The sequence below is a fragment of the Urocitellus parryii genome, chromosome 13, assembly GCF_045843805.1.
Source record: "Urocitellus parryii isolate mUroPar1 chromosome 13, mUroPar1.hap1, whole genome shotgun sequence".
Lineage (NCBI taxonomy): Eukaryota > Metazoa > Chordata > Mammalia > Rodentia > Sciuridae > Urocitellus > Urocitellus parryii.
Window position 1 is genome coordinate 16,607,576 of NC_135543.1, and position 17,439 is coordinate 16,625,014.

General features: G+C 36.1%; 1 protein-coding gene across 1 annotated transcript in view; it reads right to left on the reverse strand.

Moving 5' to 3' along the window:
- Nucleotides 1-511: 511 nt before the first annotated feature.
- Nucleotides 512-17,439, reverse strand: part of Malt1 (MALT1 paracaspase) — a 58,972-nt gene continuing 42,044 nt past the window's right edge. Inside the window, exons 11-17 of the mRNA XM_026393194.2 lie at nucleotides 16,348-16,525; nucleotides 15,505-15,579; nucleotides 14,757-14,884; nucleotides 9,108-9,257; nucleotides 7,467-7,624; nucleotides 5,855-5,980; nucleotides 512-5,163 (exon numbers count right to left, since the gene is read on the reverse strand). Coding sequence (XP_026248979.1) covers nucleotides 4,723-5,163; nucleotides 5,855-5,980; nucleotides 7,467-7,624; nucleotides 9,108-9,257; nucleotides 14,757-14,884; nucleotides 15,505-15,579; nucleotides 16,348-16,525 — 1,256 coding nt within the window. The 3' untranslated portion in view covers nucleotides 512-4,722. The remainder of the gene's footprint in view (nucleotides 5,164-5,854; nucleotides 5,981-7,466; nucleotides 7,625-9,107; nucleotides 9,258-14,756; nucleotides 14,885-15,504; nucleotides 15,580-16,347; nucleotides 16,526-17,439) is intronic.

Genomic DNA, 17,439 nt, shown 5'->3' on the forward strand with positions numbered 1-17,439 from the left:
ACAAAACCTGATGGCAATTTTATGTAATATTTGTAGTGTGTCTGCATTTAAAAATATTTTTTAAGTTGTTGATAGACCTTTATTTATTTATTTATATGTGGTGCTGGGAATCGAACCCAATCCGTCATACATGCTAGGCAAGTGCGCTACCACTGAGCCACAGCCCCAGACCCATGTGTCTGCATTTTGATTATGGTTTGTCATGTAAGGTCAAGTGTGGAATTTTCTACTTGTGGCATCATTTCAGTGCTCAGAGTTTCAGATTTTGGAGAATTAGGAATGCTTAACCTGTAGTTTTTAACTTGAAAACATCATGAACCATTATGAAAGAACGTTAGATTTTATCTAGTGCTTTTCTGCATCTGTTACGACAATCTATGTGGGTTTGTCCCTTATTAATACGGTATGGTTGGATCTTCATTACTAACTTGCTAAAATTTATAACCTCCATTTTGTCATCTTTTTCACTGCTGAGACTAAAAAGATCTGACCAACACAATAATAGAGGAGGAAAAGTTTATTTGAGGGCTCACGATTTCAGAAGTCTTAGTCTGTATAAAGAAGGCCAGCTCCATTCCTTGGGGATGGCAGAGGGAAGGGGCTCACATCATGATCCAGAACTAGAAAGAATCCACCTGCCAGATACAAATATATACCCAAAGTCATGTCGCAATTCCCATCTCCTCCAGCCATACCCTACTACTTCATTTACCACTCAGTTAATCCTATCAGGGGACTAAATCACTGATTGGGTTAAGACTCTTATGACCCAATCATTTCTCCTTGCACTGACTCACGTGAACTTTTGGGGGACACATCACATCCAAAACATAACATTCGGCCCCTGGCCCCCAAAAGCTTTCAACCATCTCACAATGCAAAATATATATTTTTTCCATTTCCAAGAGTCCCCATAGTCAACAGTTCTGAGATTGCTCAAAGTTCAAGTCCAAAGTACGAGGCTCAAGGCAATCTTGCATTGTGAGCTTCTATAAAATTAAAAGTGATTTATAAGTATCCAATATATAATGGTATAGAGTAAACATTTCCAGTTAGAAAATTAGAAGGAAGGGATAGGATTAAAGCAAGACTGAAATACATCTGTGGCTCCATGTCTGGCATCTGGGGCACATGGTATCTTGAAGTTCTCTCCAAAGGGTATGTGTAGCTCTATCCCTATGGCCTTGTTTGTTGAAGCCCAAGTGGTCTTTATGTTGGCTCGTCTCTGCTCAATTCCTGCAGCTTTCCTAGGACGATGTTCCACATTACTGGCATTTCTTAATCTCGGGGGTCTCCACTACACCTTTGGCTTCCTCCTCACATCTCCACACTGACTTTTTCAGGGGGTGCCTGCAGGGACTACAACCCTGCCTGGCCTTCCTTTGAAATATTGGTAGAAACCTCATAAACCCCTAACTCCAGCATCCTGCATTCCTGAATAACCAGCACCACATAGTAGATGCCAAGTTCTGCTGCCATCTTGAGCAGTAGCCAAGCCTCCAGGGACCCTTGTGGTAGCAGTCTCTGAGTGTCTTGGTGGCTGAGGACATTGAAAAAACTTCCTAGGCCCCCTTTTGCAAGAAGGGTGCTCCACTGGTCTTTTCTCAAGAGAATTTTCACCTTTTACTTCCTTGAGCTTGAGATGGGTATGGTCTTGCCAGCTCCTGAGATGCCCTCAAGCCATCTTTCTTAGGGTCTCTAGGCAAAGTCGTCAGCATTTCTGTAGTAGCAGTGAAGTCTTTAACAACCACAACTTTCTTAGCTCTAGCTTTACTCAGGACTTTCAAGTTCACTTTTTCCAAATCTTTCTGCTCCTGATTATCACAATAAATTTGGCTAAAAGTTGCCAGCAATATCTATGCCACTTCCTGAAGGTTATGCTGCCTAGACATTTCTTCTGCCAGATTAAGAAGTCCATCACTTCTAAAATCATCCTCACAGAAAGTCTCTGGACATGGGCAAAATGAAGATAGCTTCTCAGCCAGAACATAACATAAATGGCCTCTACCCCAAATTCCAATAGAGTCATCCTCTGAACCCTCTTGAGCCCTGTCTTCATTGTCTCCAGTCTTATTGGCATTCTGGTCTTCTGAGCTCCCACCAGAATCAGCCATTAAGCTCTGCTTACAACAATCTAAAGTATTTCCAGCTTGCACTATTAAACATCTTCAAATTCCTCCCACCAATTCTAAAAAGCTCAAAAAGCTTCTGAACCACATGGTCAGGTTAGTCACAGCAATAACCCCACTTCTTGGAACAAATTTCTGTCTTAAGTCAGTTTTTTTCACTGTTGTGACTAAAAGCATCTGATCAGCACAATTATATAGGAAGAAAAGTTTTATTTGATGGTTCATGGTTTCAGAAATCTTAGTCCATAGAAGGCTGGCTCCATTCTTTTGGGGCCTGAGGTGAGGCTGAACATCAGGGCAGAGGGAAGTGCTGACATCATGATCAGAAAGCAAAATCTACTTGCCAGATACAAATATATATACCCAAAGCTACACCCCAATTCCCACCTCCTCCAGCCACACCCTGCACTTCAGTTACCACTTAGTTAATCCCTATCAGGATTAAATCCCCCATTGGGCTAAGACTCTTACAATCTAATCATTTCTCCTCTGATCTTTCTTGCACTGTTGCTTACATATGAGCTTTTGGGAGATACCTCACATCCAAGCCATAACAATTCCCAAATCAACTCTTGAGGAATTTTGTGGTCATCTGTAGACATGTAGAGAGTAGTGAAAAATTTGTCACCCAGACTACATGTTCCCAGATGAGGCCTAACAAGGTGATGCTCTGCCTTCTTGCTTTAGTTCTCATGGAGATGACAAAAGGATGAAGGTGGAAAGCAGTTCAGTGCGGTTCAACAGTTCAGAAGCTCTGGCTCAGGCTGGACAGGACTTGAATTCCAACTTCGGCACCTGTTAGTGGAACAGCCTCAGGCATGTCACTGAACACTTCCAAATCTGTTTTACTTTTGTAGAATGAAGAAAACAGAATCTATGTGAGACATACATGTGTCTATGTGTACACATATGTACACACACACATACCTATTCTCCTAGGAGCAATGGTTCCACAGTCACTAATTCTATGTTGTGGTTACTTTATGGAGCATAACAATTGTGATAATGAGAGCTGACTATATATTAGCTTAAATGATGTTTAGATGTTAAACCTTGAATTTGTGGCATAAATTCCACTTGATTATGGTATGTAATATTTTTATATGCTAGTAGATTTTGTTTGCTAGTAATTTATTAATAATTTTTGCATCTGTATTCATAAAGGATATTGGTCTGTAGTATTCTTGAAATGTCCTTGTCTTGTTTTGGCCTCACAGGATGAGTTTGGGAAACGTTCTCTCCTTTCTTTGGGAAGAGTGTGCAAAGACTGGGTGCTGATTTTAATGTTTGGTACAATTCAGTGGTGAAGCTATCTGGGCCTGGAATTGTCTCTGTGTGACTTTTAAAATTACTAAATCTTTTCCCTTGTTATTGCCAATTTTCTTTTAAACCTGCTTTTATGTAGGACACAAAATGATAAGGATATTATCTCTTAAGCCCATTTTAAATTACTAATTCTCTATTTTCCCTTGTTATTTCTAGCTGCATTTCAATCCAGCTTTTAGGCAGAATCACAAGTGATAAGAACATCATCTCTTAAGTCCAGTTAAGTTCAAGAAGGAAACTAGGCACAGTGGTGTATGCCTGTAATCCCAGCAGCTTGGGAGGCTAAGGCAGGAGGATCATGAGTTCAAAGCCAGCCTTAACAACTTACTGAGGCCCTAAGCAACTTAGTGAGATCCTTATCCTGTCTCAAAATATAAAAAGGGCTGAGATGTGGCTCAGTGGTTAAGCATACCTGGATTCAATCCCCCCCCCAACAAAAAAAATTCAAGAGGAAAATATATGTCATCAACGTTTGGAAGATTCAGATAAACATCTACCAAAATTACATCTCTATTCTTAACTCTGCTGTCTAGCTTCAACACAGATAAACATTTCATCACCTCTCGTGGTTTTGTGAAATTATGAACAAGAAATTTCAGTCCTTTCTACATAAGATTTATTTACAAACAATCTTAACTGACACTTGCAGCAAGGTCCTATGATTATTAACTGAAGTTTATACATTGCTCAAGATAATATACAGATATGTGTACCTACCTACCTGTCTTTCAACCTATCTACAAAAGTAACAGTTGTCTCAGAATCTGTCAGGAAGGCAGGAGTAGAGAAAACATGGGAACAGAATTCTGGAGTCTCAGTTCTGATGCCAGCTCCAACTTACACAAGAGACTTTAATCTTTTTCTCCCACTGATAAAACTAGGTTAAGCCTGATGATCAATAGGATTCCTTCTGGTGTAAAATATACAATGACTTATTCTACAACAATGCCATTCCCATTGCTACTAACTCAGTGATCAAAATGAAAAGATTTTTGTTATGTACATGTACATACACACACACACCCACACTCACACCCACACGTCATTCTTACAGAACCAACCAACCACTTTCACAAAGTCTTAAAAGAGAAAAAAGAGCAAGAGGAAGTCTGTGGTTAAATAATATAATTCCAACAACTCATAAAGTCCTAAGCCTGCTATGAAACAACTGTCGCTTATTTTCTTTGTATATATATATTATATTTGTCTTTTCACAATGCTCACTTTTTAAAAAGCACTATTTCATGTGAGGCATCTAATAAGAAGGTCACTTTTCAGAAATCATGAGCCTATCAGAGAAACTGAATGGTATTTCATCAGTTGTCTCGACTGGCACATTACTTCTACTGAAGTGGCAGGAGTAATGATGGGTATGATAATTTGAAATAAATGCATTAGGAGTCCGGCTGCAATGACACCTGTCTGATGGCATAACACTGTTTGAATTACTAAGATGTGAATGGTAGACACCATGGAATGAGTCCTGAGATGAATGATAGTGCCCTGCTCCCCCCAAGGTGGATGTGGAGCTATGGTAAGGCCCATCAGACATAAGACGTGTAGGAAGGCAAGTCTTTCTTCCCAGACTTCGGTGCATGTCTAATTTAGCGATGAGAGGCTTCCCGACGTTCACTTCCTGCTTCTCCTCCACAGTGTCTTCCAGTCCCGAGTACTGATAAGACAAACATACTGTGAAGATTAGATGTTCCTGAAAAGGAAAAGAAATGAGGTTTACCATTTTATCAATGTTAAAAATATCAATCTTAAGATATAATTCCCATACATACAACAAAAAGCCATTCAGCCCTCTATCCCAGGTTCCAATTCTCAAGGCATCCTCTTCCTCTCCCCTAAATCAAAAAAGGCTGGCCATTAGCCATCTTCTTTTCCTTCCTTCAATACTATACTGAACAAGATAATGGGCTAAACCTTTAAGAGATGACTTTAGCTAATACATAGTTATGCGGCTATGAGTAAGTTAAAAACTCAACTCTTCTAAGGATATGACTTTATGTAGAGCTAGCTTCTCATTAGCAAATCAACTAGAAATTTAAAAAAAAGATTAAAGAGGAATTACATACTAATTTGCTGTATATTCTGTGGAAAGTCATAGAACAAGGAAATGATGATTCAAAAATGCTAAGATATTTAAAAGTCGAATATGCTGTATTTTCCTAACTTCTCAGGAGTATGGATGATAAACACACATACTCTCACACAAAAGTCCTCAAGCCACTACCAGGGATAGAATATAAGGACACTGAGAGGACCCACTGTAGATTGATTATCTCAACTTCAATTTAATAACCAATAAAGCAGCATATGAATGGATTTTGCCAACAGACTTTTCAGTTTCAAATAATTTTTCATTAGTAGCTATAATTAGGAAAAGTAGTAACCTTTAATTTTTGCAGTGAACTGAGTCTTGTATACAGGCAATGCTTGGGAAGATCCTTTGATACTAAATAGCTGCCAGTTTCTTCAGGAGTTCCTTTATTTGCATCTTTTGGATCAATATCCAGGTCCTGCGGGGTAGGGGGGGAATCAGTGAATGTTATTAATGAAATCAATCAGTCACACACTGTCTATGGTAGAACATCTTGACAGGTATTGCTCTCATGAATTTGACATAAGTAGTGATTCCTTACCCAGGATTAAAGAAGCAATGAGAACCATATTCTATGATTACAATAGAATTGTAAATTCTGTACTAATATATTTAAAAAGTAAAGTTATCTCTGAAAGGGTAGTGCTAACTTTACTACTCTTTGAAATACTTATTATCCTACTCAAGTTTCTTTTTCAGTAGAGAGAACCCCATTAGTAATTAGCTCCTGAATTCTTTCTCGTTATGATCATATGTTTAGAATATTTAAGAAGAATAACTGAATAAGCTAAAGTCAGCCCTTCCCTTTTTCGTTTTTTAGAGTCAACCACTGGTGAAGGACACTGCCCTTCTGCTTTTCTGGAGGGACGCCCCAGCAACACTGGGTGGCCTAACCTGAGCAGTGCTGCTATCACTGGAGGCTGGTTGAAACTAACTGAGTGATTCCGTACTAAATCATTTGCTGTCACATGAAGCAATAGGTTCCATGAAGTCTCTATAAATAATAAAAGTGACATTTTGGACTTGTTTCTCTTAGTCCTTGCTTACTTCTCAGTTTGTCATACCTATGTAGAAAGAGGGGTACTATTTATTAGATTATTTTGATCAATAAAAAATAAATACTAGAAATAAATGTTTGGAAAGAATAGAATTAGATTTCTATTCTTCCAATATATGACCATAACTTTACAAGTAAGTTTTATGTGTTATAATAACACAATGGAAACAATAATTTTTTTTTAAAAAAAATCCCCCCACTCTATATATGTACTTGTATGTATAAATAAAGTATTTTGTTCTTCTACATTTGACATCCTTTTTAAGGTCTGAGAAAGGCATCCTTTCTGAGTGAACTTTAGACATTTTAAAATTAGACAAACTTAAGGTATTTTGGCAAAAATAGTAAATGTCATGATCAATGTTTCTAAATTACAAAGAAGTAACACTTATATAAATACATTTCCCTTATATTTACCATCAACTTTTAAGTTTTTAAAAGTTTAGAAGTTTTTTTTTTTTTTTTTTTTTGTGTGTGTGTGTGTGTGCATGCTGAGTACTGAACCCAAGGCCTCCTCACATGTGCTAGGCAAGTGCTCTACCACTGAGCTACATCTCCAGCTCAAAAGTTCAGTTCTTTAACATCACAATACCCCTTTTATTTTTCTTCTCAGAACTGGGGTTTGAAATCAGGGGTACTCCACCACAGACACACATCCCAAGCCCTTTTTTATTTTTTGAAACAATGTCTCATCTTGCTAAGCTGCCAAGGATGTTCTTGAACTTGTGATCATACTAGCCTCCTGCCTCAGCCTTTTGAATTGCTGGGATTATAGGTAAGTATCACCAAGCCCAGCTAATATCACTAATTTTAAATAAAAAATAAAAATAAAAAAGGAGAGACTTACAAGTGGGAAATCAGTAACATATGCATCACACATTATTATCTCAGGTGGTTTGTGGACTATACTTGTATAGATTATCATGACATTGGAAAACTCAGCTGCAAATCCTAATTGAATCTGAACACCACATTGAAATTTAAGACACATACTTTCTGGAAGTTCTGAAAAAGAACAATAGGGACAACTTATAAAGAGTGCTTGGTAAATTTTCTGATAAAATATCTAGTATTCTGTATAGGATAAAATACAATTAGAGACTTTTCTTTTGCTTAAAAAATGTTATATAACCAATATTATTTAAACACATATTTTTGCTGGCTAAACATATCAAATCTTTTATTATAATTCTTGCCCATCTGCATATATACTTTACTTAGTGGTAATCAAGAGTATATGCACAATTATAGATATATTTTCACTGATGTCTCAATCTTCATGACAATAATTTTTTCTGATGCTGGAATGAAATCCAGGGTCTCATGAATGTTAGGCAATGCTCTACCAGTGAGCATTTTTCACTTTTTTTTGAAGACAAGGTCTTGCTAAGTTGCCTAGGCTGGCCTTGAACTTGGGATTCTCCTCCCTCGGCTGCTGGGATTACAGATGTGGGCCACTGCACTACCTTCTCTTACCATTTTATGCTATTAAAAAAACAAACAAACAAACAAAAAAACACCAAAAAAGCTATCTGCTTATTAAATTTGTTACAAATACCTTCTACCTGACTTTTTAGTCTTATTTTATAGAAGGTTTTGTTTCCTATTGATCTTTACCACTGTCACTTTGTGTTGTTCAGACTTATTTACAGAAAAGATATTCAATTTTAATTACTATGCAATTATCTGGAATGCCAAGATAATGTGTTTACAGCACTTTACCCTTTAATGTGCTCTAATATGTTAATTTGCTAAAACTATTATAAAAAGAAATATGCTTTATAGGCATTCAATAAATGTAATTATTTTTCAATTATTTCTAGCAAGAGATTCACAGAATAGATATTTGGAGCTCAAGGGAAAAATCTAAAATCTTTATTACAGTCAATAATTCAAACTTATTTTTTCACTAAATCATAAAAGGTAAACTGCAAAATAATTGCCAAAATGTAATTTAGGCTACAGATAGGATTTTTATCTCACCTTTTCCCTTTTATAACCCCAAACCAATAAAGTGTCATAGAGAGAATGGCAGTAATATTCATGGGCCACGCATGTGTTTCAATCACAGCAATCCTATCTAGTAGGATTTCACTCTCATGTTATAGATAACATGTTTACCAGGTAGTAGAAACCAGGTCAGAACCCAGACCTGACTAGATAGCTACACACTTCAGTAGTCACAGTATAAGACAAGCTAAAGACTACATACTACACAAATAAAAAAATTAACTCATTTAAAAAACACAAAAATAAAACATACTCAGTTAAATTTTACCAATGGTAAAAACAATGGGCTAAAGTTTTTGAAATCTTTAACATTAAATAAGTTGGTATAATATCTATAATTTAAACATTTGAATTTGCCCACTAAGCCAAAAATTTTCACTATAAAATTGGGAGGAAATCTATTTAATCAGATTAAAAAAAACCTTAACAATTTAAAGTAAGTTTATGATAGAAAGATTTCACAAGAAATATACCATACCATGAGCCTTGGCCCACTGTAGATTGCGCACTAGAGATTCTGCAGAATGAGCTGTGCCCTGAATTGGATCGGTGAGTGCTCTCTTCTCAGACAAACTGCTTCGAATCTCTAGAGCTTGTTTGCCTTTGGTAAGGTGACATTTACCCATATCTAAAAAAATAAGAAAGTAAGTAGTATTTTTAAAGTCAGCAATTCTTTTGTTATGTTTATGACATTTAGCCAAGAACTCTCTTATAAATCAGATTATATTCTCAAAATGATCCACTGACTCAAAAAATGTTTACTGAGCACTTACTCAGACATAGATTAAGGTGCCAGTGATGTAGCAGTAAGCAAAAACAAAAATACTGGACCCGTTTCTAAGAGCTGAAAGTATTTTTCTAAAAAAGCAGTCATGATAATTTTATGTCTATATTGGCTTACATTATGACCCAGCAATTCTAAATCTTAAATTTATATCCCAAAGAAACTCTTGTAGGCACACCCTAGGAGACATATACAAGAATGTTACAGCAGCACTATTCCCAGTAGGAAAATGCAGAAGTAACTCAAATGCCCATCAACAGGAGAGTAGGTGGAAAGAAAAGTTAATATGTTTTAAAAGTGGAATTTTTACACAGAAGTCACAATGAATGAACTATAGTTATGTAATAATATCAATCTTGGCAATATAATATTAATTGAAAAAACTTTTAGTCAAGTCCTGAGAGACTACATATTGTGTAATATCTTTCTATAAAGTTAAACACAACCTAAAACAAAAATATACATAATTTGGGGGGACATATGGAAACTCTTTTTTGCCCCTTTCTTGGTACTGGGGACTGAACCCAGGGGCACTTAACCACTGAGCCACATTCCTTGTCCTTTTTATTTTTTATTTTGAGTCAGGGTCTCACTAAGTTGCTGAGGCTGGCCTTAAACTTTCGATCCTCCTGCCTCAGCCTCCTGAGCTGCTGGGATTACTGGCATGAACCACTATCCCTGGCAGAACATATAGAAACTCAATAAAACTATGTAAGAAAGAAACTGAGGGCTGGGATGTGGCTCAGTGGTAGAGATGTTTGCCTGGCATGCATGAGACCCTGGGTTCCATCCCTAGCACTACAAGAAAAATTCACACACCGCACCCCCCTCCCCCAAAAAAGAAACAAACTAAAGAAATGATAAATGGTGGTATTTAGAAATGATTATTATCATGGAAGGTGGCAGCAAACAGATAGAGGAAACATAATTAGATGTAGATTTCTGTAAATGTCCTAGATTCAGATTGTGCATCTGTTCACAATACATACCTCAGAAGTAAGTTTGTTGGTACTACTAATTAAATAAGCTTTTTTGTTTTGTTTCTGTAGTGCTGGGATCAAATCCACATGCTAGGCAAGTCCTCTAACACTAAGCTACATCCCCAGCCGGTTTTATTCTATTTTTAGTCAGGATCTTGCAAAGTTGCCCAGGCTGTCCCCGAATTTGGGATTGTCTTGTCTCAGTCTCCTAGGTCACTGGGATTATAGGCTTGTGCCATTGTGCCTGACTAAATAAGTGTTTATTTCTAGCAGGTCTTGGAGTTTAAATATGAATATCATTTTCAGATATCTGAAAGCCAAACTGAAGAACTAGACTAGTGAGCATTCATTTTGCCATTTCAATCAATTGAATAGGCTGTACTGAATAGTACAAAAAAATTATATTCTGGAGCTACAATTATTACAGCGAGCAATTTATTTCACATTTTGTTTTACTTGTACATAGCTGAAATTGGCAATTTTAATTAAGGAGACATGGTAGATCTAAAAAAGATGAGCAAAAAGCAAAACTTTCCTAAGAAGTTTATAAGAAATTAAAAAATAATCACATTACATACCAAGATGCCATTTGTTGTCATGGCAACTTGGTAAGTAATCCTATATGGGTAAGTGTGGAACTTTTTTTTTTTTAATACTTTAAAAAATAACTTTATTTAAACTGGAACAAGACAAGGATACCCTCTTTCACCACTTCTATTTAACATAGTTCTTGAAACACTGGCCAGAGCAATTAGATGAAAGAAATTAAAGGGACACACATAGGGCTGGGGATGTGGCTCAAGTGGTAGCATGCTCATCTGGCACGCATGCGGCCCAGGTTCGATCCTCAGCACCGCATACAAACAACGATGTTGTGTCCGCCGAGAACTAAAAAATAAATATTAAAAAAACTCTCTCTCTCTCTCTCTCTCTCTCTATCACTCTCTCTTAAAAAAAAAAAGGGACACACATAGGAAAAGAAGAACTCAAAATGGCACTATTGGCTGATGATATGATTCTATACCTGGAAGGCCCTAAAGTTCCACCAGAAAACTCCTAGAACTAGTAAATGAATTCAGCAAAGTAGCAGGATATAAAAACACACCCATAAATCAAAGGCGTTTCTGTATGTCAGTGACAAATCCTCAGAAAAGGAAATGAGGAAAACTACCCCATTCTCAATAGCTTCAAACAACAACAACAACAACAAAACAAAAACAAAAACAAAACAAAAAAAAGACTTGGGAATCTTGGATAGGCAGAATTAATATTATCAAAATGACCTACTTCCAAAAGCACTATACAGATTTAATGCAATTCTGATCAAAATTCCAATGACATTCCTCATAGAAATAGAAAAAGCAATCATGAAATTCATCTGGAAAAATAGAGACCCAGAATAGTAAAGCAAACCTTAGCAAGAAGAGTGAAGTAGGTGGCATCACTATACCACACCTTAAACTATGCTACAGAGCAATAGTAACAAAAACACTTGGTATTGGCACCAAAATAGACTTGTAGACCAATGGTACAGAATAGAGGACACAGAGACTAATCCACAAAACTACAATATTATTTTATATTAGACAAAGGTGCCAAGAACATGCATTGGAGAAAAGAGCCTCTTCAACAAATGGTGCTGGGAAATCGGAAATCCATATGCAATAAAATGAAATTAAACTCCTATCTTTCACCACGTACAAAACTCAAAATGGATCAAGGACTTAGGAATACAACCAGAGACCCTGTGTCTAATAGAAGAAAAAGGAGGCTCTAATCTCCATCATGTGGGATTAGGCCCCAACTTCCTTAATAGGACTCCCGTGGCACACAAATTAAAATCAAGAATCAAATAAATGGGATGGACTCAAACTAAAAAGCTTCTTCTCAGCAAAAGAAACAGTCTGTGAGGTAAATAGAGAGCCTACATCTTGGGAGCAAATCTTTACCCCTCACACAGCAGATAGAGCACTAATCACTAAGGTATATAAGAACTCAAAAAGCTAAACACCAAAAAAACAAATAACCCAATCAGTAAGTGGGCCAAGAACCTGAAGAGACACTTCTCAGAAGATGATGTACAATCAACAAATACATGAAAAAATGTTCATCATCACTAGCAATTAGAGAAATGCAAATCAAAAACACTCTAAGATTTCATCTCACTCCAGTCAGAATGGCAGCTATTATGCATACAAACAACAATAAATGTTGGTGAGGATGTGGGGAAAAAGGTACACTCATACAGTGCTGATGGGACTGCAAATCGGTTCAGTCAATATGGAAAGCAGTATGCAGATTTCTTGGAAAATTGGGAATGGAACCACCATTTGACCCACCCAGCTATCCCTCTCATCGGTCTATACCCAAAGGACTTAAAAACAGCATACTATAGGAACACAGCCATATCAATGTTTATAGTAACACAATAGTAATTCAATTCACAATAGCTAAACTGTGGAACCAACCTAGATAGCCTTCAGTAGATGAATGGATATAAAAAAATGTGGCTTATATATACAATGGAATATTACTCAGCAATAAAAGAGAATAAAATCATGACATTTGCAGGTAAATGGATGGAGTTAGAGAAGATAATGCTAAGTGAAGTTAGTCAATCCCAAAAAACCAAATGCCGAATGTTTTCTTTGATATAAGGAGGCTGATTCATAGTGGGACAGGGAGAGGGAGCATGGGAGGAATAGATGAACTCTAGATAGGACAGAGAGGTGGGAGGGGAAGGGAGGGGGCATGGGGTAATTAATGATGGTGGAATGTGATGATCGTTATTATCCAAAGTACAGGTATGAAGACACGAATTGATGTGAATATACTATGAATACAACCAGAGACATAAAAAATTGTGCTCTATATAATAAGAATTGTAATGCATTCTGCTGTCATATATAGATAAAATTTAAAAAAATTAAAGTTAATACCTAAAAAAATAAACTTTTATTTATTGCCTAAAAAATACTTTTAAAAATAACTTTATTTATTTGTTTTTATGAGGTGCTAAGGAACAAACCCAGTGTCTCATTTGTGCTAGGCGAACATGTACCACTAAGCCTCAACTCCAGTCTGGTGCTTTCTGTTGTTTTAAAATAGTTGAAATATTCACTCATTCATGATACTAGGGATTGAACCCAAGAATATTCTGTCTCTGAGCTACATCTCTAGCCCCTTTTGTCCAAGCTGGTTTGTGATCCTCCCTGCTTCAGCCTTCCAAATAGTACACCGAGCTTAAAATGTACTTTAAAAATGAAATTAGACTAAAAACGCTTTAGAGGCTCTGAAGCACCTTAATGGATCTCAGTATAAAAATAACTAATATAATCCAAATATTTTACTTTTTTTGTTTGTTTGTTTGTCTTAAGCAGAAGAACCTTTTCTTCAATTGACACTTATAGGGAAGCCCAATGTGTAAATGAATTAAAAGCAGAACTTCTCTGGAAAAAAGCAGGAGGGTGGGGAGAAAACCCAAAGCCCTGGCAGGCTACATTAAGTAAGAGAGTGGTTAAGTCATGGGGTATAACTAAAATATCTACATTGACAAAAACATGAAAATAAATGTGACTGACAGTTGCTAGTGAAATAACTTACACTCAAACTGTCATCTCAGGAACATCCATGAAACTCATTTTTAGGGAGTGCTAGTTTGCGCTAGCATTACCTTATTTTTGGTCTGGATCATAAAAGAACATTTCCACAACACTGTAATCTACTGATGTAACATATATTTATTCAGACCTGACATGAGCACAGACAGCAAGCACTGTACTAGAAGGCAGGGCAGGGGACAAGAGGATATAGAAGACACAGCATTAGACCTCTAGGATCAAGCCTTTACAGCAGGCTTCAAAAAATACTAAGTTCACCAATTAAAGAATGAACTTGGCTTTTTCTATCAGAGTGTCAAAATTTCTGTAAGATTCTCTCTCTAATCCCAGAAGAGACTGTTCACTGGCCTTTTTTCCCCCTTTCTTCCAGGCAAGTACAGTGGGCAGCATCAAGGCGCCAGGCACAAAAACAAGGTATAGTTCTGAGGATTACTTTATCACCGTGTCTGATGTCAGCCCTGTCAGCTAAGTGATACTGCACAAATGCCATGAAGCTAAGACTGCATGGAGAGAAGAAAGGAATTAAATAGCAGGAGCTCTGATGAACATTACATTTAAAAATTGTTTTATAAAATAAATGTCAATTCCAAATCCACATGGTACTAGTAAGAATAAAATAATCACCAAACAGGGATTGGTAGTAGGTTTGGATCCCATTTGGGTGTTTCTTAGAGTTAACATCTATCTGAATAGGTTTATCTCCCACTCCTTTTTCTGAGTTGATTTCTTTCTTTAAATTTTACCTTCTGCAACTTCATCCAGTAACACAGTAATTTTTTTATCTTCTAATAATCTATCTTTTAAAAATTTCATGAAGATTCCATTTGCCAATCCAGAATGCTGGATTTCAAAAGCTTCTGCTCCTTGACACCTTAAAAACACCAAGAGAAAGAAGTGAAATAAACCAGGCACAGAAAGCCAAAAGCCACATTCTTATTTACATGTGGAGGCTAATCAAATCAAACATAGAGAAGCAGAAGGCAGAATGGTGATTCCTGGAGACTGGCAAGTCGGAGGAGTGGGAGTTGCTGGTCAAAGGACAAAATGCTATTAGACAGCAAATATCTTGAGGTGATGAATACATTAATTTGTTTGATCCATCACTCCACTTTGTACTCCATAAATACATAAAACTATACCTTGTCAATGTCCACTGAATAAGAAATTAAAGAAAGAAGTTTTTAAAGAAGCACATACTTGCTACCTGGAGTATCCATGTACAGTGATGAGCTTCATTCTCTCTCCTCCTCCCCTACAATGACATCCCTAATTAAAGAGTTATCTTTAAGCAGGAACTAAATGCATTGGTGCTTATAATAAGATACCAAGACATTAGGTACTGATGTCAAGTATTTAAAACTTTGCACCAAGAACATCAAGGAGGCAAATTTATGTCTAGATATCTATGCATCTAGGCCTCTAATCTCCAATCAAAAGAAAACATCAAAGAATAAATAAAGGAATCTCAACATAAGCATAAAATTTTCTTACGTGGCATATCCAAACACAATATTGGCAGTCACTTTTAGTGCATCCAAGATTGGAATGGTGTCATCATAATCATTTCTATTTAAAAGGAAGAAAGGAGAGAAGGACAGATACAGATATGAAAAGTTGAACAGTATTCTTTAAAGAATATAAATAATATAATGAAAAATACAATATAATTTTAGTATAAATTATTTAAAATTGTAGGTTCCAAATTGCTTCATCTAGTCAGCAATTTATTTACCAAAAATAATCTCAGGCTCCTACACACACAAAAAAAGCAAACAGTCACATCTTCTGTTAGCTTTAAAACTGGAGGTACATTTAAACTTGGGCATTGGGTTTGATTGGTAAATGCTGAGAAAGTGAAAAGCAGTAAATCCAATAATCATTGGTTCTGTTCCTTAGCAATGCAGTGGCAGGCAAATGGGATCCAAACCTTTAAACATTTGCTTCAGCTATCCTTTCAATATTTGCAGATTCAGGGCTAACTAGTGATGTGTCCTAACTCTAGGGGAATGGTTTTGTTTTAATTCCTGAAGGAATAACTGTAGTGACTGTCAGAAACATGTTCAGGCATTCTGGAGAGTTAACTCTTTGTAGTGTGATAACCATGCCTTTTAGTTCTTCACTTTTATTCTCTGACAAACAGGAATAGAATAAAAATAATTCGATATACATAGAGAAACAAGGAATTTTTTCTAGTTTTCTTCTTTCAGTTTCAATTTATAATCAGAAATTCAAAAATTCAAATGGTTCTTGACTTCTTACAAGTTTGCCTTAGGTTTAATTTATCAAGGTTGATATTTAACAACAAAAGTAACTTAATAAACATTAAAATTTTACCTTTTCCTACACATATCCAACAAGAATACATTGAGTCCAGTTTCTTTTTCTTGCATCAATTTCAGTATATTTTGTACACACAGGCAATTTTCAGACCTATATGGATTTGGAGCATCTACAGGGACCATAAAGCTGTTTCCAAAGTTTTCATAACCATGTCCTGCATAATATAATAACCCTGGAGAGAGGGGCAGGGAGAAAAGAGATAGATGTTAACTCTAAGAAACACCCAATATAAATTCAGTCAATGTTAACTTCCATTTTAAATTATTGAGGCAACAGTCTTTACTTAAATTCTGCATTTAAGATATCAAGATGCAGTATGAAGTGTATTCTAATTAATACAAGAATATATTTACAATATGAATTGCAGTTTTATCTCAGGTTGTATAAAGAAAAGGGTGCAGGACTGTTTTCCTGGCTCATTTATCTCAAAAGGTGAAGATTTCCTTCAGTGCACAGAAGTCTTAAATTCATCTGTGTATTCCTGGCACAAGGAAGGAGCTTAGGAAATATATAAAAGATGAATAGGCAAGCAATGTTCAACATCATGAGCCACTAGGAAAATGCAAATCAAAACCATAATAAGATATCACTTCACACTTACTAGGTTATCTATAGTAAAAAGAGAATAAAAAGTGCAAGTGAAGATGTAGAGAAATCGAGATCCAATTACTTCTGGAGGGAATATAACATGGTGTAAGAAGTTTAGAAAGTTTAACAATTCTTCAAAAAGGTAAACAAAAAATTACCATATGACCCAGCAATTCCACTCCTAGGTACATACCCAAGAGAACTGAAAACTTAAGTCCACTTAAAAATGTGTACCCAAATACTTACAGCAGCATTATTCATAATATCCAGAAAGTGAAAACAATCTAAATACCTACCTGCTGATGAACAGACAGGAAAAATGTGGTGTATTCATATAATGAAATATTATTCAGCCCTAAAATAATAGAGTCTGATACAGGCTACAATATGGATGAAACTTAAAAATTTTACTCTAAGTAAAAGAAGGCAGACATAAAAGACTATATATTAAATTTGCATTTATATGAAATGTTCAGAATAGGCAAGTCCATAAAGATA